The sequence below is a fragment of the Mastigoproctus giganteus genome, chromosome 13 (genome assembly GCF_048544385.1).
Source record: "Mastigoproctus giganteus isolate SK-2022 chromosome 13, ASM4854438v1, whole genome shotgun sequence".
NCBI lineage: Eukaryota > Metazoa > Arthropoda > Arachnida > Uropygi > Thelyphonidae > Mastigoproctus > Mastigoproctus giganteus.
The window spans coordinates 113,673,243-113,698,107 of NC_143587.1; the positions used below are offsets into that span (position 1 = coordinate 113,673,243).

At 38.6% G+C, this 24,865-nt stretch overlaps 1 protein-coding gene across 2 annotated transcripts in view; it reads right to left on the bottom strand.

The window, feature by feature from the left end:
- Positions 1-24,865, bottom strand: part of LOC150076374 (CCR4-NOT transcription complex subunit 3-like) — a 370,933-nt gene that overhangs the window by 247,138 nt on the left and 98,930 nt on the right. For both annotated transcript variants that reach the window (XM_090387831.1, XM_090387830.1), the window contains exon 3: positions 2,538-2,612. In XM_090387831.1, coding sequence (XP_090243957.1) covers positions 2,538-2,612 — 75 coding nt within the window. The remainder of the gene's footprint in view (positions 1-2,537; positions 2,613-24,865) is intronic.

A 24,865-nucleotide genomic window follows, 5' to 3' on the forward strand; every position in this document is an offset into this window, starting at 1 on the left:
CACACCTTGAGTACTGTATACAGTTCTGGAGGCCTCATTTTAGAAAATGATGTAGGGCTGCTGGAATGAGTAGAGAGAAGGGCAGCAAGATTGGTGAGTGGAACAAAGGGCTGATGTTACCAAGAGAGGCTTTGTTCTGCAAATTGCAGCTTCTGGAGACTAGGCACCTACGAAGTGATCTAACTGAGGTGTATAAGGCCTTGAATGGTTTGAGCAAGCTTAATGCTAATTGGATTCTTCCTCTTGCTCAGATTACTCACTTGATGGGACATAAATTCAAACTGAGAAAAGATAATTGTATATTAGATGTGCAGAATTCGGCCTGTAGCCAGTAGGTAGGTAGTTGACAGTTGGACCAAAACTTCCATTTGTTGTAGTAAAGACAATTGTAGATTAGATATGCAGAAATCAGCCAGTAGTTAGTTGACAGTGGGACCAAAACTTACCTTTGTTGTAGTGAAGGTCAACAATTTAAATAAGTTCCAAAGCAAAAGTAGACAAACATTTGGAGTGAATGGATGGGGGGGGATTTTTTTTTTTTTTTTTTTTTTTGGCTGATGTTATATAAGCTTGCTTTCTTGCATCATAGGCCTTTACTAATGCTATGGCAAAAAATGATTTAAATGAAAAATAAATACTTTCTAAAAACACTAAAGTGAAGAATTTGTTTATTTCCAGGTAATCGAATGAACACTTGTGTACAATTATGTGCCACTGCTATCAAGAAACTGAAGTGTTTACTGTAATATACATGCAGAGGCATCTAAAAGTCAGCTTGTAAGCATATATAATTAAATGCTGTAGTTCATAATTGAAAAAAAAATTAAATTAACATATGCATATCTGAAAACTTGGGCAAAAATTGGAATAACACCCAATTATCAGAAAACTTCCAATTAAATCAGAACAATTGGCAAGTGTTGGTAGATAGCTACCGTTTATGCTGCTTATTGATCAATATCAGTTACATGTATTGCCCAACATGCAATGTCTGTAATCTGCTTTTGCTTTTACTTTTCCTAATTTAAGGAGAGCATTAAAAAAAGTATTATATTTGAACCATACTTATGCTTCCCCCCCCCCCCAATATATAACATACATGGGCCATCAATATTCCATATATTGTAGCCAAAGCACTGAATATCCAAGCATGTTTCCATGCACTGATTTCTGGAATTAATGGACAATATGATAAATACTTTTACAAAGTAAATGTTCTCCGTTTGCACACAAGTTTTTTCTTTTTTTTCGTAATAAATCATGAATTATTACTATTTGCTAATATGCCTGAAATGTAACACACTGCATACATTAACTAACCTTTTTTTTTTTTTTTGTTTATATATATATATATATATATATATATATATATAATAGCCACTTCAGCTATAAACTGTGAAAAAACTAATTTAAAAAAAAAAAAATACTTTACAAATATATTTAATAGAATGGTTGCTGCTACTCATAATGGAACTGTTTTTTGAAAAGATATATCGAATCATAGAATCTATCTGAAAATTATTTTGTCAACAGTGATATAAAACGTCAACATAAAATCAAACAAAAAAAGGTATATGCAACTTATGATTTTTTTTTTTTTTTTTAAATTCACATTGTTATAAGGCCTTTCTTTATATGTTGACAATGAAATTTCAAAGAAAATTAAATTTTCTTTGAAATTTTATCTTCAAACAGAAATCTTCAGACCACTTTCATTTTTCAAAAAGAAAATAAATACTTCTTGCAATGAATGTTTTTCAAAAGATATATTGCTATAGCACCCTTCTTCTATGTTTATTTGAACCAATAACAAAAAACTTTTCATCTTACACTACATGAAAAATAAAAAAAAAAGTACACACTACTCACAACATATTGTCATGAGCAGTATGCATTCATGACAATCTGTCGTCACACATTTTAACATTCAATACTAAATATCTGTGCAGTATTGAGTGTTAAAAACTCTGCCCACCAGAAGACAGTCTAATATGATTATCATGTGATTAACCATGCATCTGCCCAGCTTAGGTATCATTCAAGCTTTTCCCATGTGGGAGTGTATACAGAGCACCAAATTTATCCTTTTAGGAATTATTTTTATTAATTTGTACTGCATCCTTTATATATTGTTCATGAAGTTAAGCACTCTAATACTTCTAACAATTTTTTTTGAAAGTACAAGTATTTTATTGGCTGTTATTAGCAAATTTAATACATAGTGAATGTACATAAAAAAACTAAATCATAATAAAGGAATACCTAGGGTAGCAAGATCCGAAGGGCAGCAAATGCTTGAAAGAAGGGGGGTATATTTTGCTTATTTTTTCAAAATTTTTATTATGTTGTACTTATCCTGCATCTCGATCTACTACCATAATACCAAAAGTAATGGTGTGGGGTACTGGAAGCAGATTTTGCCAGGCATGCAATTTTACCTTAAGCTGGCACTGGGGATGGGGTTACCTGTATACATTCAACTAATACAAATATTTTATTAAGTTACATGTTACAATTTAGTATAAACCTGAACTCACCTGCAACTTTTTAATTTCTTTCTTGAGATCTGCTTCATACTTTTCTTTCTGGTTGCTATTAGCAGCATTGTGTACCTGCATTTGTAAAATCAGTATATTACATAACTGTTAAGATCACAAACTCACTGAGTTTTAGCAATCAAAGAAATATAGCTGATGATTCTATTAAGTTTTATAACTTAATATTTGAACCATACAATCCAACATAATAGCAAGATGGGGAAAAATAATAAATTTTTTCTCCTTTTCGCAGGACTGTGATAAAATGACTACCTTAACCTAGCAGCAGTCATGCCCTGATATGTGCCAAAAAAATTTGTAACATCTGAAAGGTGCCCAAATTTCTTTATTTATGGATAAATAAGTTTGATTTTTTTAAAATTATACCAAGGCTCAACCTTCTGTTATTGGGTTACATTATTATATGCATTTTTTCCCCATCATTTTCAAGGAAACAAAGCTATTATTAAGTCTGCTCAAAAATCAAAAAATTATAAATATTTACACGTATTAGTCCCAATAAGGGTACAAAATTAGCATTAGCAAGGGCACATGATGCAAGAAAGCAAGTTTATATAGCATCAGCCAAAAAAAAAAAAAAAAAAAAAAACCCTCATTTCACCCATCCCCTGCTCCAAATGTTTGTCAAGTTCTGCCTTGAATCTATTTAAGCTATCAACTTCTATGACAGATGGAAGTTTGTTCCAGCAATCAACCATCCGCTGGCTAAAGGCAAACTTCCATGCATCTATCCTACAACTGTCTTCCCTCAATTTGAATTTATTCTCTCTCAGGCAATTATTCTGAGCCAGAGGAAGAATCCCATCAGAATTGAGCATGCTCCCATTCAAGGCTTCATACACCTCAATCAGACCACCTCGCAGGTGCCTAGTCACCAAACACTGCAACTTGCAAAACTTAAGCCCTTCTCCGCAAGAGCAACACTTTGTTCTGTTCACCAATCTTGTTGCCCTTCTCTGTATTCGTTCCAACACCTCTACATCCTTCTTAAATTGAGGCCTCCAGACCTGTATACAGTACTCAAGGTGTGGCCTGACCATTGCCTTATACAAGGGGATAATTACCACCTTATCCCTGCTAGAAAAATTCCTGTATATCATTGACAAGACACCATGAGCTACTCTTGCAGCTCATCTGCACTACTCAGAGAACTTCATATCTGCCTGCACAACCACATTCACAGCTTTTAGCTAAACTAGTGCTCCCATAGTCAGTGGCGGATCTTAACAGAAAATGTGCATTATCTCGAAAACAGTTCATTTGTGGCCTAATGTTCACTGGGACTGTTTTGCTTATTTTAGTTTGTACTTTCACCTTTAAATTATTGACCATTTTTGAAACACCCTGTATAAAAAATTCTTGAAGAATAAAACTAGTCTAAAAATGTCAAATTAAAGTATAAACCGATGAGCCAAAACATTGACCAGCGAGTCATTACGCAAATCAAAGCAACTGCAGATGAACTACTGCACGTGTGCGGGTCAGGAAACCATATAAAAAACACCTGATACTGAGCTCCATTAATTAGTGTTACTCTTGTTCTTCAGATGGGAAAGGCAGCGGACTTAAGTGAGTTTGACAAAGGCCAAATTGTGATGGCCAGACAACTGGGTCAGAGCATATCCAAAACGGCATGGCTGGTGGGGTGCTCACGGTCAGCTGTGGTTAGTACTTACTGAAAGTGATCAGAGAAGGGAAAATCTACGATCCTCTACCACTGTCATTGTGGTACCACAGAGTTGATACTTTACTCTAGGATTACTGCTTCCCATATGTAGTACTTTACATTTTTCAATGTCAAACTTCATCTGCCACCCCTCAGCCCATCTGCTCAACCCTTCTAGATCCTGCTGCAGCAGCATACTGCCATTAGTGTCACCAACAACCCTGCCAACCCTCATACCGTCTGCAAACTCTGACACCAAGCCCGACATACCATCATCAATATCATTTACAAATGCAGAAAACAACAATGGACCCAACACCGAACCCTGAGGGACTCCACCAATAACATCAGTCCACGAAGAGCAGTGTGCATTGTTCACCACTCCCTGTCCTCTCCCACTCAACCATTCCCCCCCATCCATAGCAGCAACTTGCCCCCAATGGCACACTGCTTCAATTTGTGCAGCAGTCCTCCATGTGCAACAGCATCAAAGGCCTTTCCAAGATCCAAATATATGATATCAAAGTCATTCTCTGCATCCAACTCCTTTGTAACTAAATCACAATATCCAATCAAATCTGTCAGACAAAACCTCCCCTCAACAAACCCATGCTGTGTCTAAGCCATAACTGAAGTCTTGTCTAGATGACCCTGCAATGCTTCCTTAACCAGTGCCTCCATTAACCTACCCAGAACAGAATTTACACCAACAGGTCTGCAATTACCGGTGTCTCCCTTCAATCCCCCGCCCCCCTGCAGATTGGACATTTGCACATCTCCAGTCCATGGGTACCTCCCCCGAGTCCAGGGAAGATTTCACAACTACGGCTAAAAGCCTGCTTACATCTCTTGCCACCTCCTTCAATATAATTGGATAGATTCCATCCATCCCAGGTGCCTTTCTCATGTTTATCCTCAACAACCTATCCTTCACTCTACTCTCAGCCATTATAAGATTATCCAGCTTACTGCCAGAGTTAAATACACCTCTGGCATTCCCCTCTCCGAACAACCCCACACGCGTGAATGCAGATGCAAAATACTCACTCAGTCTGCTAACCACCTGAGCAGGATCATCATCAGTTGAACCATCGATATCAAGGGAACCAATTCGACTCATCCCCGCCTCCGAGTTCACAGATGCAAGGAACTCCTTGCTGCTCTTCTTTGCATCCTTTGCCAAAGATTTCTCGTAATCTGCCTTAACCTTCCCAGCCTCCTGCGTAAATTGGTTACAGACAAGCTCATATCTATCATAGGTTTCTGTGTAACATATTAATTTATATGTATCCCATGCATTTTTCTTCTCTGTCACATGTCTAATTAGTTCAATTGACATCCATTCAGACCCTAATCCCAAACAATACCTCTTTGTTGGTATGAAATGCCCAGCAGCCTCCAAGACCACTTCTTTGAATGCTTCCCATTTTGAATTTGCTGTTGGCAACATCATCAGTTGGTTACACCGTACAGAATTTAAATACTGTAGCAGTAATAGTGGCATGTGATGCAAGAAAGCAAGTGTATGAGCTTATGCAGCATCAACCAAAAAAAAAAAAAAAAAAATCACACCATTCCAAATGCCTGTCCAGTTCCTCCTTAAATTTATTTAACCTATCAACTTCCACGATAGATGGAAGTTTGTTCCAGCAATTAACCACCCGCTGGCTAAAAGCAAATTTCCGCACATCTATTCTACATCTGTCTTTTCTTAATTTGAATTTATGCCCCCTTACGTTCGTAATCTGAACAAGTGAAAGGATCCCATCAGAATTCAGCGTGCTCCACCCATTCAAGGCCTAATACGCCTCAATCAGATCACCGCGCAGGTGGCTAGTCTCCAGCCACTGCAATTTGGCACTTAAGCCTCTCTTGGTAAGAGGATCCCTTCATTCCCCTTTGTAACCACATCATAATATCCTATCAATTTTGTCAGACAAGACTTTCCCTTAACAAACCCATGCTGTGTCCAAGCCATAACTGAAGTCTTGTCCAGATGACCCTGCAATGCTTCCTTAACCAGTGCCTCGATTAACCTCCCCGGAACAGAAGTTAAGCCAACAGGTCTGCAATTACCTGTGTCAACCTTCGATTCACCCTTTGTGAATTGGGGATACATTTGCACATCTCCAGTCCGTGGAGACCTCCCCAGAGTCCAAGGATGCATCATAATTATGACTATGGGTTTGCTTAGTTGCTTTGTCACCTCCTTTAATATAACTGGATAGATCTCATTCACCCCAGGTGCCTTTCTTATGTTTAACTTCAACATTTTCTCCTCCACTTTGCTCTCAGTTGAATGTAGATGCAAAATAATCATTCAGTTTGTTTGCTATCTGAGCAGGATCATCAACAGTCGAACCATCGATATCAAGTGGACCAAACAGATTCATCCACTTCATTTTAGAGTTTATATAAGTAAAGAAATCCTTGGTGTTTTTTTCCTTAGCATCCTTTGCCAAAGATTTCCTGTAATCTGCCTTCGCCTGCCTAACCTACCTTGTGACCTGATTACAGACTAGCTTATATCTGTTATAGGCTTCTGAGTCGCTTGATAATTTATATGCATCCCATGCATTTTTCTTCTCTGTCACGAGTCTCATTAGTTCATTAGATAACCATTTAGACCTAAACCTTGAACATACACCGTACAGGATTTAAATACTGTAGTAGTAGTAGTATTATTATTAGTAGTGCAAGAAAGCAAGTGTATGAGCTTATGCAGCATGAACCAAAAAAAAAAAAAAAAATCACGCCATTCCCTCCAAATGGCGTGAAATGCCTGTACAGTTCCTCATTAAATTTATTTAACCTATCAACTTCCACAACGACAGATGGAAGTTTGTTCCAGCATTTAACCACCCGCTGGCTAAAGGCAAATTTCCGCACATCTATTCTACATCTGTATTTTCTTAATTTGAATTTATGCCCCCTTAGGTTCGTAATCTGAACAAGTGGAAGGATCCCATCAGAATTCAGCGTGCTCAAGCCATTCAAGGCCTTATACACCTCAATCAGATCACCTTGCAGATGCCTACTCTCCAGGTGCTGCAATTTGCAGAACTTAAGCCTTTCTTGGGAAGAGCACCCCTTTGTTCCCCTCACCAATCTTGTTGCTCTTCTTTGTACTAGTTCTAGCAACTCTACATACTTTCTAAAATGAGGCCTCCAGATCTGTACGCAGTACTCAAGGCGTGGCCAGAACATTGCCTTATACAGAGGGACAATCACCTCCTTTTCCCTGCTAGCAAAATTCCTATATATCAGGAGTGGCCTACTTAATTTGTGATGTGATCTACTTTTTTACTTCAAAATGTGTCGTGATCTATCATCTCAAAAATTACACTGCACAAATCGAGGGAGGGATGACTGTATATTTAGAATTCATCGTGATCGACCGAAATTAAATCCGCAATCGACTCGTTAGCCACCGCTTCTATATATCATTGACAAGACCCCATGACCTGCAATGGCAGCCTGTCTGCATTGCTCAGAAAACGTCATATCTGACTGCACAATTACTCCCAGGTCTTTTTCATTTTCTATCACCCTAAGTGTAGTACCACACAGCTGGTACATTTCTCTGGGGTTACTTCTCTGTTACATGTCTAATTAGTTCATCTGACATCCATTCAAGCCCAAATCCGAAACAATACCTCTTTGTTGGTATGAAAAGCCCAGCAGCCTCCAAGACCAATTCCCCCCCCCCCAAGTTGGCAGTTTTCCGACCCACCTAACTCTGCCTCGATAGCATCGGCAAATATTCTTGCAATTTAGATAGATATTAGGCATTCAAACATATCTTTGCTTATATATAATGTACTGAAATAAAAATAAATGTACGGTGTTACAATTTAAAGGCACTAGCCTCTATCTTTTTTATTTTTTAGTTTTAAGATTCATCAAGTACTATTAACTGGAACTGGACCTTTTTGTCATACTTGAACTGAAATTTTTGGATTTGATGTTAAAATTATACTAAGTTTTACAGTTTAGATTTTATGATTTCTAAATTTAAATTCTGTCTCAACAGCTGCTTTTTTTCACAATAGGAAAGTTATTTGTTGTCTTCAGTTTAGCCTAAAAACATTACTGCACTTCTGAACTAAATATAAACTTATTTTATTTGAAGACAAAACAAAACAACCATAACAGCTGTAGCATGAGTAGAGGCAACTCAAACTGCCTTCACAGAGCCAGTAGTTCCATTCCACAGGGAACAATTTCTTCATTAATAAAAAAGCAACTGCAATTTTTGAATTTGTTGTTAAAAATTGGACAAAATATAGCAGTTCAGATTTTGATTCCTAAGTAAAATTTCACCTAATCAACTGCTTTTTCTCAATGGAAAAGTTACTTTCATTCTTGGTTTAGCCTAAAAACATCGGTGTACTTTTAAAAAGAACATTAACCATTTTATTTGAATAAAAAAAAAAATATTAACATATCAGTCATTGCATGCAAAGAACAAACTGGTAAATGCATATGTATGGAAGGATGAACATCACATATAACTGCTGTATTTATTTATTTTTTTATTTCATATAAAATTGTTTAATTTCAGAAGTAGTACAGCAATGACATTTTTTGGCTAAACCAAAGATGGGGAAAAATTTTCCAACTAAAAAAAAAAAAAGTGGTTGATTAAGGCAAAAGTATAATTTAGAACTCAAAATCTAAATGAGTAACTTATACATCAAAATTTCAATTGCTTATTTGTCAGTGGTGTGTGTGTGTACATGTTAAATTTAAAAATAAACAATTCTTCCAAGAGGCCTGTGGTTCCTTGCAACTGCCAGAGTATTAATCTTTGTTGCTTCCACTTTTCTAACATCCATGACACAGTTGTTGAGAAGGATGGGGAGGATACACAGAATAATTGTTTAAGTAGAACTGCAGGCAGGGGTGAAACTGATTCTTGCATTGCTACTATTGGTACATGCAGCAGCCTGGAAAGCAAGGTGTCTGAGATTTCAGGCCCTGCTGTTGGTAATCATTGAACAAATTAATACATGGGCTGCATTTGTTCAATGATGACAAACATTGAACAAATGAATACATGGGCTCCATTAGGGTAACTAAGAGTAAGAACACAGTCATTAGTGTACATGTATACTAGTATGTACACTAATGCTAGATGCACTGTAAATAATTTTGATGAATTTGGAGTACTGATTAAGTTGTTGAATGCAGACATTATAGGAACAGTGGAGATGTGGTGTCACTCAGACATAAGTGATGGTGAATTTGAATATGACGTGTACAATACATACAGGAAGGATGCACAGAATAGGAGAAGTTATGCTCTTGGTTAAGAAGAATTTTAAATCTAAGGCAGTGCATCCAGTTGACCTGGGCGATGAGTGCAATGTTGAGTCAGTTTGGTGTGATATAGGCACTGGAAAAACAAAACTGAGAGTAGGAGTGTGTTATAGGCCTAATGACTGTGATGAATAAACCAAACAGCTATACAGGGAAATAGAGTGGGCCATCAAATCAGAATGTCTATAATGGTGAATACTATTAATAATGGGGGATTTTAACTTTCCAGATGCTGACTGGAATTTGTGGGTTGGTCACTTACATGCTAGTAAGATTTTTGTGGATATCTTGGATGACTGATTTCTACAGCAGCATGTTAGAGAGGCAACAAAAGACACACTGGATGGCAGCAATCATAATGTACTAATGTTAAATTTAATTAAAGACATAACTACTGTCAAGGGTTATGTCTTTAATTAAGGGTATACAGCTTCTGCTTTAGTAAGGGTGACTATAGAGGTCTCAGACAGTTTTAAATTGTGTACAGTGGGACCAACTGATGATGTTACCAACAGTAAATTCTAAATGGGAAGTAATCAAAGAAGCTACTAGGCTTTTCATACCAACAAAGAAATACTGTTCAAGGATTAGACCTAAACAGAGATCAGATGAACTATTGAGGCACATGGAAGAGAAAAAAAGTGCATGGGATTTATATAAATTATCAGGTGATACATGCACCTATGGGAGATATAAATTAGTCTGTAATCAAGTCACAAACGGGGTTATGCAAGCTCAGGCAGATTATGAGGCGTCGTTGACAAAAAAAAAAAAAAACAGCAAAGGCTTTTATGTTTATATTAACAGTAGAAGGAAGGGACTGAATCACATTGGGCCACTTGATGTTTATGGGTTAACTGTTGATGACCATACTCAGGTTGTGCCCAAAGTGAATAGGTATTTTGCATCTACATTCACACATGAGGAATTCTTTTGGAAAGGGGATGCCAGAAGTTTATCAAACTTTAACAAGGAGCTAAATTACTTTGTGATAACTGAAAGGAAGGTGGAGGAGAAATTGTTGAGGATAGACATAAAGAAGGCACCTGGAGCAGATGGAATCTATCCAATTATATTAAGAGAGGCAGCAAAGGAAGTAAGCAAACCCTTAGCCATAATTATGAGAGCATCCTTGGATTCAGGGAAGGTCCCTATGGACTCTGCAAATATATATCCCTAATTCATAAAGGGGGGTCAAAAGGCAACATGAGCAATTACAGACCTGTTAGCTTAATGCCTACTCCAGAGAAAATAATAGAATCACTGATTAAAGATGTAATGTAAGGCCATTTGGACAGGCAAGCAATTATACTGCAATCACAGCATGGATTTGTCAAGGGGTGGTGCTTGTCTAACAAGCCTGATAGGTTACTATGATGAAGTGACCAAGGAACTGGTTGCAAAAAATAATTTTGACATCATATACTTAGAGATTCATATCTTTTGGGATTTCAGGAAGGCTTTTGATACTGTTGTACATAAAAGAATGCTGTACAAACTGGAGGAATATGGCATTATAGGCAAGTTACTGTTATGGACAGAGTTGGCCCCAAAATTTGTGGGGCCATGTTCAAGAATTACTTGCAGGGCCCTAGAGTCCTGTGCAAAACTTATGCAGGGTATTTTTTAATAGTGATTTTTTTTTTTTTTTTTTAATTTTTCAAATTTTACAGTAAATAAGACATAATAAAATAATTTTGTATTATACTGTGAACAAAAATTTTAAATACGAATAATATTTAATACATTAACCAGCAATATTGTTTTTACCATTTGATCGCAGGGCCCTGTTCGACAGAACCAGCTGAAAATGCTTGCAGGAGGCACTGGCTATGGATAAAGCAATGCTTAGTTGAAAGAAGATAGAGTGGTTGTCAATGGGCACTGCTCTTCGTAGACTAATGTTATTAGTGGAGTTTCCCAGGGTTCGGTGCTGCATCCATTATTGTTTTCAATATTTATCAATGATATTGAAGAAGGTATATCAGGTTTAATGTCTAAGTTTGCAGATTATACAAAGGTTGGCAGGGTGGTGAAAGACGGTCAATTGGGGGAATTACTGAACAAGGTCTAGGAAAATTGGGTCAATGGGTTGAGAAATGGCAGTTGAAGTTTAATATTGACAAATGTAAGGTACTGCACATGGGTAGCAGTAACCCCAGAGTAACTTATCAACTGTGTGATACTACACTCAGGGTAGTGGAGAATGAAAAAAGCCTCGGTTAATTGTGCAGTCAGACATGAAATTCTCTGAGGAGTGCAGACATGCTGCCAGAGCAGCTCATGGGAGCAGTCAATGATATACAGAAACTTTTCTAGCAGAGATAAGGAAGTGATTATCAATTTGAATAAGGCCATGGTTAGGCCACTTCTTGAGTACTGTATACAGGTCTTGAGGCCTCACTTTAAGAATGATGTAGATTTCCTGGAACGGGTGCAGAGAAGGGCAACGAGATTGTGAAGGGAACAAAAGGGTGCTCTTACCTAGAAAGGCTTCAGTTCTGCAAATTGCAGCATTTCGAGACTAGGCACCAGTAGAGAGATCTGATTGGGGTGTTTAAAGCCTTGGGTGGATTGAGTAAGCTGAATGTTAATAGTATTCTTCCACTTGCTGAGACTACACACATGAGAGGACATAAATTCAAGTTGAGGAAGGATGGTTGCAGGAAAGATGTGCAGAAGTTTAGTCTCAACAAGCGGGTAGTTGGAACAGGCTTCCATCTGTTGTCGAAGTGGATGGGTTGAATAAATTCAAGAGAGAACTAAACAAATTCTTGGAGGGTATGGAATGGGTGAACTGGTTATTTAATTTTATTTTTATTTTGCTGTTGCTATATAAGCTTGCTTTCTTGCATCGTTTGCCATTACTACAACTGTCACACATTCTCTTAAGTATGCTTAGTTGAGCTTGCTAACCGAGAATAAAATGCTGATGGAACTGATATCTGGGTGACACTAAGTCAAGTGGACCTAATTTCGGCGGGATTTGGCAGTCACAGACCAAATGGTCTGTGACTGCCACATCCTCTGCTTGCACCTTCACAATGATGGGACTATTAGTAAACCTCGGTATAACTCCCATGTGCAAACCAATGTAAGCAGGGGTTGACGTGTGGTGCCCACATCACATGGAGGAATTCCACCCCTCTGTGTTACCAGGCAGTGCTAGGTGGTAGATGACTCTCATCAACTGCTGCAGCACCACCACTTTGCATATTGGAGGCTTGAAGTGGTGGAACCCATATTTAGTATCCAGAGCAAAGCTCCAGCAAACCCCCCCCCCCACCACCATCTCTTCCATCATGCAGAGATTCAATCTTCCTTGCATTTTAAGGGTACAGCTCTAAAACTGTTCGCAGGCCAGCTGCTAGATAGTCCACTGGACTGAGCCTATTGGTAACTCTCTAGGAAGCTTTCAAATCAACTAGTATATAATCTGCCTCTACTCTGCCAATAGTGACTGGAGAAAGTCTGAGTAGTATGTAAGCAGGGAGCATTGTCAAGGCAATACATGGTAACTTGTTGTGAAGATATTCACAATATGAGATACAATAAAATTGATGCCTTTACAAACGCAGTTTATTTTTTTTGAGCTAACTTTGGTGTATTTGCGCCGATATTTTTATAGTTAATTCTTGCCACGTGTGTGCCATATCCAAAAATTTCATTACTTCATACACCATGTCCTCCCCACTTTTTCTTACTACCAAATACATCACGAATTGTCAAACTAACAGAACAAACTTATGTGCAAAAAGATTTAAACCTCTCAAACACTTCCTTGTTCATTTTGCAAATACACGTGGTCTCTCAGTTCTAATCTCAATGATGTGCAATTCAACTTATGGTCTGCTGAACTCCACATACTTTTTATGACAGAATCCCAGTTACCTGCTAAATCAACCACTGCTCATCCCAGTAATACTAATTATGCACTGTACAATTCCTTTCTCTTCAAAAGGTGGTACTTGCATATGTCTGTTCTGATATTCCTTGTCAGAGACTTGTTAATTTGGAATTTACTCTTTTCGATCTTCTCTGGCTTAAAATCCCTCTACCAGATTCTGTCAAATTCATCAGTTGTCTCTATCGTCCTTGGAACTCTGACTTCTCTGAAATTTGACTTTCACCAGTCTAACTTTCCTAACAGTGAGGTGATTTTTCTTGGTGATTTTAATGCTAACAACTCCAGATGGCTTCCATTTTCTAGTCACATTCCTCGCACAGACTGTTCATTTACCTACCAGAATACCAGACAATCCTAACCACACAGCCAACACACTTGATTCTTTTTCTCACAAACAACCCTTCTAAGTACATGGTTGAGTTGAGTGGTCCTCTCAGATCACAACTTGGTGATGGTGTCTTCTCCAATGAAGCCTTTCTCTTGTGGCCATTCTCAACCTCATGCTGTTTGGCATTACAAGAATGCAAAATGGGATGATCTGTGAGATTTCTTTTCTTCTTTTCCTTGGTGGGATTACTGTTTCAAATCTTCTGATGTCAACATTTGCTCAGATCATGTCAGTGAAATTATTCTTGTAGGAATGAAATAATCCTTCATTCCACACTCCACTTTAAAATCTCGTCCATTATCTAAATTTTGGTTTTCCAATAAAAGTGCTAAAAGTTTTTCAAGAGAAGAATGTTGCGTATCGTAATTGGCTTGTTTCCAAATCTCCAGGTTCATTTTCTGCCTGCACCAAAGTTCACAACAATTATAAAGCAGTTATTAATCAGTCCAAACTAGATTTCAAACAAGCTAAAACTAGAAAACTTACTTATCCAAATGGCAGTTGAGCATGCTGGTCTCTTGCCAAAGCTATTTGGCTGCAACTTTTACCCATCTCCATTTATACCCACGTGTCAAAGCTAGATGTTTCTATTGCCACTTCAGCTAAAGATAAAGCTCAACTGATAGCATCCTACTTTTCTTCCAACTCTTATATTGATGATCTTGATAAACCACTGCCTAGTAGAGTCCATTCAATGCCTCCTGTAGTCTTCCATCAAAAGGATGCCTGAAGAATTTCGAAAAATCTTCATGTTAAGAAAGCTTCAGATCCCGATGGTATTTCTCCACTTGTTCTCAAAACCTGTGCTGTGTCCTCTTTTCACTTTTTTATTCAAAAGGCGTTTTTCCTTCTGCTTGGAAATTTTCTCAAATCCAGCCAGTTCCTAAAAAGGGTGACAAATCCCTCCCATCCAATTATCATCCCATTATACTTACTTCTACTCTTTCTAAAGTAATGGAGAAATCAATTAACTGCCAACTCTAAAACTAACTAGAAACCTTCCATCTGATCAACAATCAGATGGAAGGTTTCTAGGTGATAGAAAACTATGTACATTTGTGTGTGTGTGTTAAAAAAAAAAAAAAAAAAAAAGACTAAACTGTCATATGAGAAGAAATAATATAATACATACAAGACAATTCAATTCTTTTTAATATCATACATTATACATAAAAAAAAAAAACTTTCAGAAGCATGCAAGCAAAGGAAACATGCAGAAATTATAATCTAGTCACATAATACAGTAAACCTGTGCCAAATGTCTGCTTGCTTGGTACATTCTTTGCATTTCTGCAGAAAACTAGAATGTAAAATACATCACCGCATTACTTCCTGGGAAATGTTTGTTTGTTATTTGGTTTTTAGAAGCATTAGCAACTAAGGCCATATTGCTCCGGGATATGCGGTGGTCATTCCCTGACATTTCCGCATCCTCCGTATTTGGTGGTCACGGGCTCGAACCCTGGTCTAATCAAGAAGCGTGTGCCATGCACTGCTGCTGCTCCTGGCCACCCGGCTATGGAGGCGCCTTCCTGGGAAATAACTGAAACAGTGTATGCATATTCAAGCAATACTGTTTCAATTAAAAGGCACCAAGGTACACCTTAATTGTTTTTAGGTTTAGGATCACCCAATGTCAGATATAACACCTTTTACTGTGCTCTACTATACTGCACTGAAATAGAAAAAAAAATAATATTCAGAATCACTTGTGAAAGTACATGACATTTGCTGAAATGATCTTGTCTACTCTGCAGCACATGCTTTCAAGCTGCTAAATTTGTGAACTTAAAATATATGATGGAATAAAGAAGGATTTCACCTCCCAAATTCTCTCATCAGAAATCAAAGCTCACTCTTAGAAAAGCACCTAGATCTCTGCAACCATTCTTCACTGGTATTTCTGGAAAATTTCCTCATCCCAGATTGGCATTATACAAAGGGTACTTAGGAAAGTTTTGCAATACAGCTTTGTTTATTTAATTTTTTCAAAGTAATTTCCTCTACATTCAATACACCTCTCCATCCTCCGAAACCAATCTTTAAACCAGTTCTGCCAAGTTTCACTAGGGAGTAAAGCACATTCGTTGTCCCAAGCCCATAGAAGGTCCTCATCACTGGAAAACCGCCTCCCTTTTAGCTTCATTTTCACGTGCGGGAACAGTGCAAAGTCGCAGGGAGCAAGGTCTGGAACTGTAGGGAGGGTGCTCGAGAAGTTTCAGTCCTGTCGTGGTCAAATATTCGGTGCAGGCTTTGGCGCGGTGAGCTGCAGCATTATCGTGATGGAGGTACCAGGTGTCCATTCTTGACTTTGGCCGCAGGTTCTTCATAGATCCAATGACTTTAGGCAGGCATTGTTCAGTATACCACTTAGCTGTGACTGTCTTCTGCATGTCCAAAACGACATGTTCCACAATTCCACTCAATTTGAAAAATACAGCTATCATTTTCTTCTTTACAGATCGGGATTTTCTGACAATTACGGGTGTGTCGTCATCATCAAAGACCCAAACTTTGTTTTGAGCCTTGGTCGGCAGATCGTAATAGTACAGCCAAGTCTCGTCACCTGTCACGATGTTGTTCACATACCGAGATTGTCCCTTATCAAACTTTTTTAACATCTCCCGGCACCAAGTCACACGTCGTGTCATCTGCTCTTCATTCAGTTGATGCGGCACCCAGAGAGAACAAAGTTTCTTCACGTGCAAATGATCTTGCAGAATCGAACGAATTGCTGGTGCATTTAGGCCCAAAGTATCCTCTATCTGTTGGTAAGTCACTCGCCTGTTTTCGTCAAGCATTTTCCTCACAGCAGTAACGTTTTCCTCCATAACTGACGTTCGGGGCCTTCCCGGCCTCTCAGAATCCTCCAGAGTGAAATTTCCCCTTTGGAATTCTCTATACCACCTGAATATCGTTGTACGATGTGGACAATCATCATCTAGTGCAAGAGTCATTTCTTCTAAGCACTGGTCTATGGTTAAACCACGCACGAAATTATACCGCAAAACTGTCCTTATCTCATTTCGTGACCACGATGCCATCGCAAGCACTTTACACTCTCACTACTAATGAATAACTGAGCCCATCGACTTGGTGTGGCGGCTACTATGCACGTATGAACATGTCTCAACATGCAGCAACAAGCAGCTTCCTGTGATTCATTGTTGCGTCATATTGCAAAACTTTCCTAGTACCCTTTGTATTGTATTTCTTGGTGTTTCTAAATAATCTGTAATAATCATGGCTCTTCCAACCAGTTGTGGATACTTCATTTTATATATAATAATTTCCCAAATATTATTGTATGAAATTATTAATACAAAATTCATTTCATGTAATTTCATAAATATTACAGGTTGGTCCCCTTTTACCCTCCCATTTAAAAGGACATTTGAAGCTGAGCTAGCTGTTCTTTTGCCTGTTAGCATTGTAGTAGCAATACTTGATGACACTGCTGCAAGGGTAATTACATTTTACTGCTGAATTTTCCTCAGAGGAGGAAAGAATGGACAGGAGGAGGAACTGATGAAACACATTTTCCCAGTGCTACCTGGAGCATTCAAAAAGAAATTTCCACCGCGAAAACTGCTTTTCCCCGTTCTCAATCATACTGCTCATTTTCTTTTACATATTCTTTGAGCTGATTAATGTAGTTGGCCTTCCAAGAAATTTAATTTCTTAGTTAATTCATAAAAATTGTCTTCTTGTGGCTCAGGAATAGAAAAATATTTGATATAAGAAACAGCTTAGCTCTAATCTTCTCTTCAATGAGGATGGATGTGAGCTTCACTGAAAATAATATTACCATGGCTCACTGACAGGTTTAATTTTTGCACTTGTGCCTGGTGTGAAATGTCTCACAAGGTGGCTATTCCATAGTTAAGAATCCAGCACAACTCACATCTGTAACATAATATCAAACAAGTTTTGTAGCATTATCTGGCAACTGAGTTACAGATGCCTCTTACAGTGTGCTGCTCTAATGTTCATAATTCTCAAGCAGTTTTCTTAGCTGGAAAGCTTGCTTGAAAGTTTTATAGATTGTGGTGTCTGGTGTTCAAAAGTCCTCATCTTAACAAATACAAGAGGAATCTCAAGTAAAAGCATTCAAAATTGTCTGTTCCAATCAGATGTTGTTGTTGTTATTTGGTTTTTAGGAGCATTAGCAACTAAGGCCATATTGCTCCGGGGATATGCGGTGGTCATTCCCTGACCTTTCCGCAACCTCCGTATTTGGTGGTCACTGCTCGAACCCCGGTCTAATCAAGAATCGTGTGCTATGCACTGCTGCTCCTGCCCACCTGGCTACGGAGGCGTCCTGTTCCAATCAGACATAACATAAAGCTAAGCACACAAACCTATAACAGCATGCATAACTGGCTCTGCAAAGATGCTACAACACAGACGACTGGTGGATTGTATGGCAAGCCTTAGGAATTACCTAAACAGAAATACACATGTCCCATTCAAACATTTAATGTCATTAATCAATCAAATTAAAGCTTTCTTTTAATTTAAGTTATCCTCTTTCGTTTAAAACTTGATACCAGTAATTGATATTTCTAAATTTTCAAAGTAAATTCATTATTTTAAAGAGATATTTTGTTTCATATTGACGAAAACATTTGCATGACCTATTTATTAATAACACTGACTAGGGGTCACAAAATTCCTTTCAGTTCCTCCACTCCCAGTCATGAGTTCGCTGCTTGCATATCCTGTGGCATTCCAAGATCACTATTGTAGAAGATAATACTGGTTCAACTTGATTCTCTTCTACAAGGAGGTTTTTTGAAGATTGTGTGACGAGACAACTACACATGCTGGTAGCAAATGGCACACCGCCCACTGACATTTTCGCTCAATCAGCTGCAGCAATAATGCAATTCCAGCACTGCAAACAACAACATCTGTCAGTTTCATGAAACATTTAAGTTGCCAAGTGAGCACGCAACCTTTTTTCAATTGCAAATTAAAAATAAAGACCAACTTATCATCATTTTTCCATACTAACCAGAAAGTAAGAAATGAAGGAAAATGGGCAACTCATTGGCAACATTAGGAACCCACCCTTGGTAAACTCCGATTAATTCTTACTATGACACACACACAGAGGGTTTTTTTTTTTTTTTTTGTCTGTGCTATTCTTGTTTGATATTAAAACATATCACCAAGGGTACTGATTTTTTACATATATCATATTACTACTACTCACATTTCTACAACTGATAACCAGTCTTTAAAAGCTAATTTTATTATTACTGATATTTTGTTGCCACTGGTAAACTTGGCTTCTTAGACATTCATTTTTATACAGAGTCAGGGTTTTTATTATTATTGGTAAGTTTCAAAAATATCCTAAAAGCCACTCTATCACTCTCTCCCTCTCCTGAAAATTCATGGCAAGCACATCAATATTCAGCAAATGTTAATAGAGTTATAAATAAGGCAAAGTGCTATTCTTCTCCTCTAAACCTAATCATCACTATTCAAACCAAATAAAACATAAAATTACAAAAACTAAGAGAAGAGAAATATTAAAGCAACACCAATCCTTGGAGAGGCAAATACACAGTTCCTCATCCAAAGAGACATACCAAAAAAACAATAGCTTTTTACATAATACAAAACACCACAAAATGGAAACAGGAAGACCACAAGCACTATTTCTTCAAAGGAACAGCACTTATCGACTCCAAAGAGGGAGTCATATTTAAATTATTGATTGTTATCACAGCATATCAATGAGTGCTCCAGGAACAGAGAAGTAACAAACCAACTAAACAAAATACACAATGGCCACTGCCCTCTTTAGAATAAAGAAGGAAAAGTAACTAACAAAACCCAAATTTATGTGCCAATTCATACAAACAATGAATCAAAACAGCAAGTAAATATGAAACTTTTAACTGCTAATTTTAATTTCAATAGCTTTAATGATATAATGACATTTCTCTGCCTCCTCCCAAGTAAATGTCACTTTGGATACAGGCATAACACAGTCTAATATATTCTCTCCCTTCTTACCTTTTTATTTTATTGCTTTTTTTCTGTCCCATTTCTAGTTTAATTTGAATGCTTACATCCACCATCACTCAGATTTTCTTTGTTTTAATTTATTCTATCACTTAGTTTACAACAGTAAATTAACTGAGTTTAGCTTAATTTTGTTCATTAAACAGAATTATTTCTTTATTTAGAAGTTGCAATTGAGGTTTAACATTGGTAAATGAATGATACTTCATATGGGCAGCAGTAATCCCAGAATAACCTAACTCAAGGTGGTGGGGAACCAGAGACCTAGAGGTAACTGTACAGTCTGGCACGAAGTCCTATGAGCAGGGCAGATGAGCAGCTAGAACAGTTCAAGTGAATTCCTTCTGCTACTCTTAATATCGTTAGTACCAAAGGGCACTAAGGATATTAAGAGTAGGAGATTGGCAGAATTACTTAACAAGTACGAGACAATGCTGAAAAAACGCCGTGAGTTAGGGTTGAATTTGAAAGTGTCTGCAATTCTGCCCAGACAAGATAGGAGGGAGTATATGATGAGAGCTTTGTCAATCAATTCAGCCCTGAAGAGACTGTGGAAGGCTCAAGGGGTAGAATTTTTCTCAGCCCGGTCTGTGCTTGTTAACAGAAGAGACGAGACTGCTTCTACAGGGATGAGATACACTTAAATAGAAATGGTGCAAGAATATTTGCTGATGCTATCGAGGAAGAGTTAGGTGGGTCGGAAAACTGTTAGCTTGGGGGGGGAATACAAGGACTAATAGATTAATAGTAGCTGCTGGCAGAGGTAAAAGTGATTCTTGCACTACTTCTATTGAAATGCAATTGGGCAGCAGCCTGGAAAGCAAAGCAATGGGAATTTCTAGGACTGGGAGTCATAGTGGAACAAGTAAATACATGGGCTGTGTTAGGGTAACTAAGAGTAGAAACAGGTGCATGTATACTTGCATGTACACCAATGCGAGGAGTATAGTTAATAAATTCGATGAGCTTGAAGTGCTAGTCAAGACATCAAAGGCAAATATTATTGGGATATCAGAGACATGGTGTCACACATACATAAGTGCAGAACTACAATTTGGGGAGTACAATGCGTACAGAAAGGATAGACAGGACAGGAGGGGAGGAGGGGTTATGCTGTTAGTTAAGAAACACATAAAATCAAAGGAGGTGCATCCAATTGATGTTGGTGGACAATGCAATGTTGAGTCTGTTTCATGTGACATAAGCACTGGGAAAGGAAAAACGAGAGTAGGTGTCTGTTATAGGCCTAATGAATCTCATGCATATAATGAGCAATTGTGCAGAGAAATAAGAGTGGGCCAGTAAATTAGAGTGTCTTATAATGGGGGATTTTAATTTCCCGGATATAGGTGGCAGGGATCACAGTGTGCTGAAGTGGGATTTACTCAAAGAGGTAACTACCATCAAGGGTAAAGGGAAGGGTTTTTGCTTTCGTAAAGGTGACTACGGTGGTCTGAGACAGTATTTAAATTCCATATGGTGGAACCAACTGATGATGTTACCAACAACAAATCCAAAATGGGAAGCATTCAAAGAATTAATCTTAGAAGCCACTAGGCTTTTCATACCAACAAAGAAATATTGTTCAAGATTTAGGCCTAAATGGATATCAGATGAACTAATTAGACATGTGACAGAGAAGAAAAATGCACGTTTGTTTGTTTGTTTGTATTTTATTGGCGCATCAGCAACTGAGGCTATAATGCGCCAAGAACAGGTAAAATAAAAATTTTAGCTCTCGGTGACCTAATTGGTTAGGCCACCACGTCATGATATATAATAACAAATAGCTAAAAATAAATCAATAAAGAAATAACAATAACGTATGCATTTTAGATACAATTAAAAACTTTTATTAATTTAAAATAGTTAAAAACAGCAGACACATGGTCATTGTCGGATAAAATCTGACTGAGTGTATAAGGCTCAGTCATATGATTAAAAGCGGTAAAACGGTATTCCTCAAATTAGGACAATCAATTAAAAGGTGTCTGATAGTTAAAACTATGCCACAGGACTCACACATAGGAGGGTCATCAGCCCTCAGCAAAAACGAATGAGTCAAATGACTGTGTCCTATGCGGGTCCGGGCGAGAACAACTTCCTCCTTACGATTCCTGCGCAGACTATACTGCCACGGTTCAATAACAGGCTTTATACGATATAATTTATTCGCAGTCTGTCTATTCCACGAATCCTGCCATTGGGAATATATCTTTTTGTGTATTATTTGCCTGTAGTCTGTATAGGGGACTGACAGGCAGCAGTTATTATTGGGAATTGCTGATTTGGCTGCGGCGTCAGCCAAATCATTTCCCCTAATCCCAATGTGGCTGGGAATCCAGCAGAAGCGGATATCATATTCACGTCCGAGGAGGAAGTGAATCTTCTGCTGAATACTAGACAGAACTGGATGAGGATTATATCTTACAGATATTAAAGCCTTTAACACGCTGAGAGAATCGGAGTATAAAATGAACCGTTGGTATTGGCATTCACTAATGTGATCCAAGGCTAACTCTATAGCATGCAGCTCTGCAGTAAATATACTGCATTCAGAGGGAATCCGCTCCGATGTAGTGCTGTCTGTAAAGACAGCAGCAGATCCCACATATGATTCTGACTTCGAACCGTCTGTGTAAACTGGCGCGAAGTCAGAATGTTCAGCTCGGTGTGTTGAATAAAGCTGCTGGTAGACAGACGATGGAGTGTCCGACTTTCCCCAATTTCTGAGGGACAAGTCACATGTTGGAACACGAGCATGCCAGGGTGGAAGGGGTTGCTTTGGTGTTTGGGCAATCTTGTCTACCTTGATATTAAGTTCTTTGAGTAGCTCTTGGAGACGAATACCAAAAGGACGATTGGCAGTCTTACGGGTGTTGTATAAATTTTCCCATCGTGGCTCAAAAACGAATGGCACGTAGGATGGTCTGGCAGGGATTTCAGTTTTAAAGCGTACTTTAAAGACAACTGCTTACGTAGAAGCGATAACGGTGGTTCGTTTGCTTCGACGTATAAGCTCTGGACAGGAGATGTGCGATATGCTCCAGTAGCAATACGTAGGGCCTGATGATGGACGGAGTCCAGCCACCGCAGGACACTGTCTCTGGCTGAGAAATATACCTGGGACCCATAATCTAGTTTGGATCGCACAAGTGCACGGTAAAGCCAAAGAAGGGTACATCGGTCTGCTCCCCAAGATGTAGAGGAGAGTGACCGGAGAATATTAAGCCCACGTGTGCACTTTGTGCGGAGTTGACGAATATGATCCAAAAAGGTTAGTTTTTTTATCGAATATGAGTCCCAAGAATTTTGTGTTCGCTGCTACTGGAATAGCATTTTGTCTGAGCCTTAATTCAGGTTCAGGATGAAGATTACGCTTGCGACAAAAGTGTACGCAAACGGTCTTCTCCGGCGAGAACCTGAATCCATTAGCAAGTGCCCAGGAATTCAGATTATCGATGGCTTTCTGCAGTTGTCTTTCAATAACCCTCATGTTGCATGACTGACAAAAAATGCTAAAGTCATCAACATTGAGGGCACTGTTTACAGTTGGAGGAAGTTGTTCTGTGATGGAATTTATTTTTATGGCAAAAAGCGTGACACTTAATACTGATCCTTGTGGTACTCCCTCCTCTTGGCTAAAGGAGCGAGAGAGTGAGGATCCCACACGAACTTGGAACGAACGATTGGCTGAAAATGTTTGAATAAAAAGGGGGAGATGCCCTCTTAGGCCTAGGCTATGTAAATCTTTTAAAATGCCAAATCTCCAAGTTGTGTCATATGCTTTCTCCATGTCAAAGAACACCGACACCAAGTGTTCGCGTTTTAGGAAAGCATTCCGGATGGATGCTTCCAATCTAATAAGATGGTCCAAAGTGGACCGGTTCCTTCGGAAGCCGCTCTGGATGTTGGAGAGAAGGTCATTTGATTCTAGATACCAAATTAAACGAGAATTAACCATTCTCTCCAGGATTTTGCACAGACAGCTAGTCAGAGCAATAGGACGCTAATTGGTGGTGACTTTTGGATCCTTTCCTGGCTTAGGGAAGGCAAGAACGATTGCCTTTCGCCAGGAGTCCGGAAACTGCCCTTCAGTAAAGATTCTGTTATACAGAAGGAGCAGACAATCCATAGATTTTGGTGAAAGATGTTTAATCATGTCATAATGGATGCCATCTGGTCCAACAGCACTTGCTTTGGAAAGAGCGAGGGCTCTTTTCAGTTCCTGAATAGTAAAATCCCCGTTGTAGGGATAGAGGCCCTTGGACTTAAAATTAAGTGCTTCTCTTTCCAGTTTATGTTTCAGGACCAGGAACTCTGGGGAGTACGAGGATGTTGCGGAGATGTTAGAGAATGTTTCCCCAAAAGCATTGGCTATTGCAGTTGGATCTGCAACAGCGCATCCATTATAATCTAAGATTGAAGAAGGGTGGGATGTATATTTTCCCTTCATTTTCCGGATTTTATCCCAGACTACCTTAGAGTTGGTAGACTGGGTAATAGATGATGTAAAACGGATCCACGATTCCTTTTGACTCTGACGACGGATATATCGTGCTTTGGCTCGTGCACGTTTAAAGGCTATAAGGTTGGTTGTGGTAGGATATCGGCGGAATATCCCCCACGCTTTGTTTTGAGCCTTTTTTGCTGCTGTGCATTGTGAATTCCACCCAAGGTTTAGGAAATGGTGGAAACCGGGAAGATGTTTTTGGAACAGCATTCGCAGCTGCTTGGACAATATTTTCTGTGATGTACTTAACTGCATCATTGATGGGCTCTTGACTGACTGTGCTAAGATCAAAATTTGCCTGATGTTGGAAGGCAGTCCAGTCAGCCTGATCAATCTTCCACCGTGGTAACCTAAAAGGAAGACATGGTCTCCCACTGTGTAACAAGGTTATCACGGGGAAGTGGTCGCTTCCGTATGGATTATTTAACATTGACAAATGTAAAGTACTACATATGGGAAACAGCAACCCCAG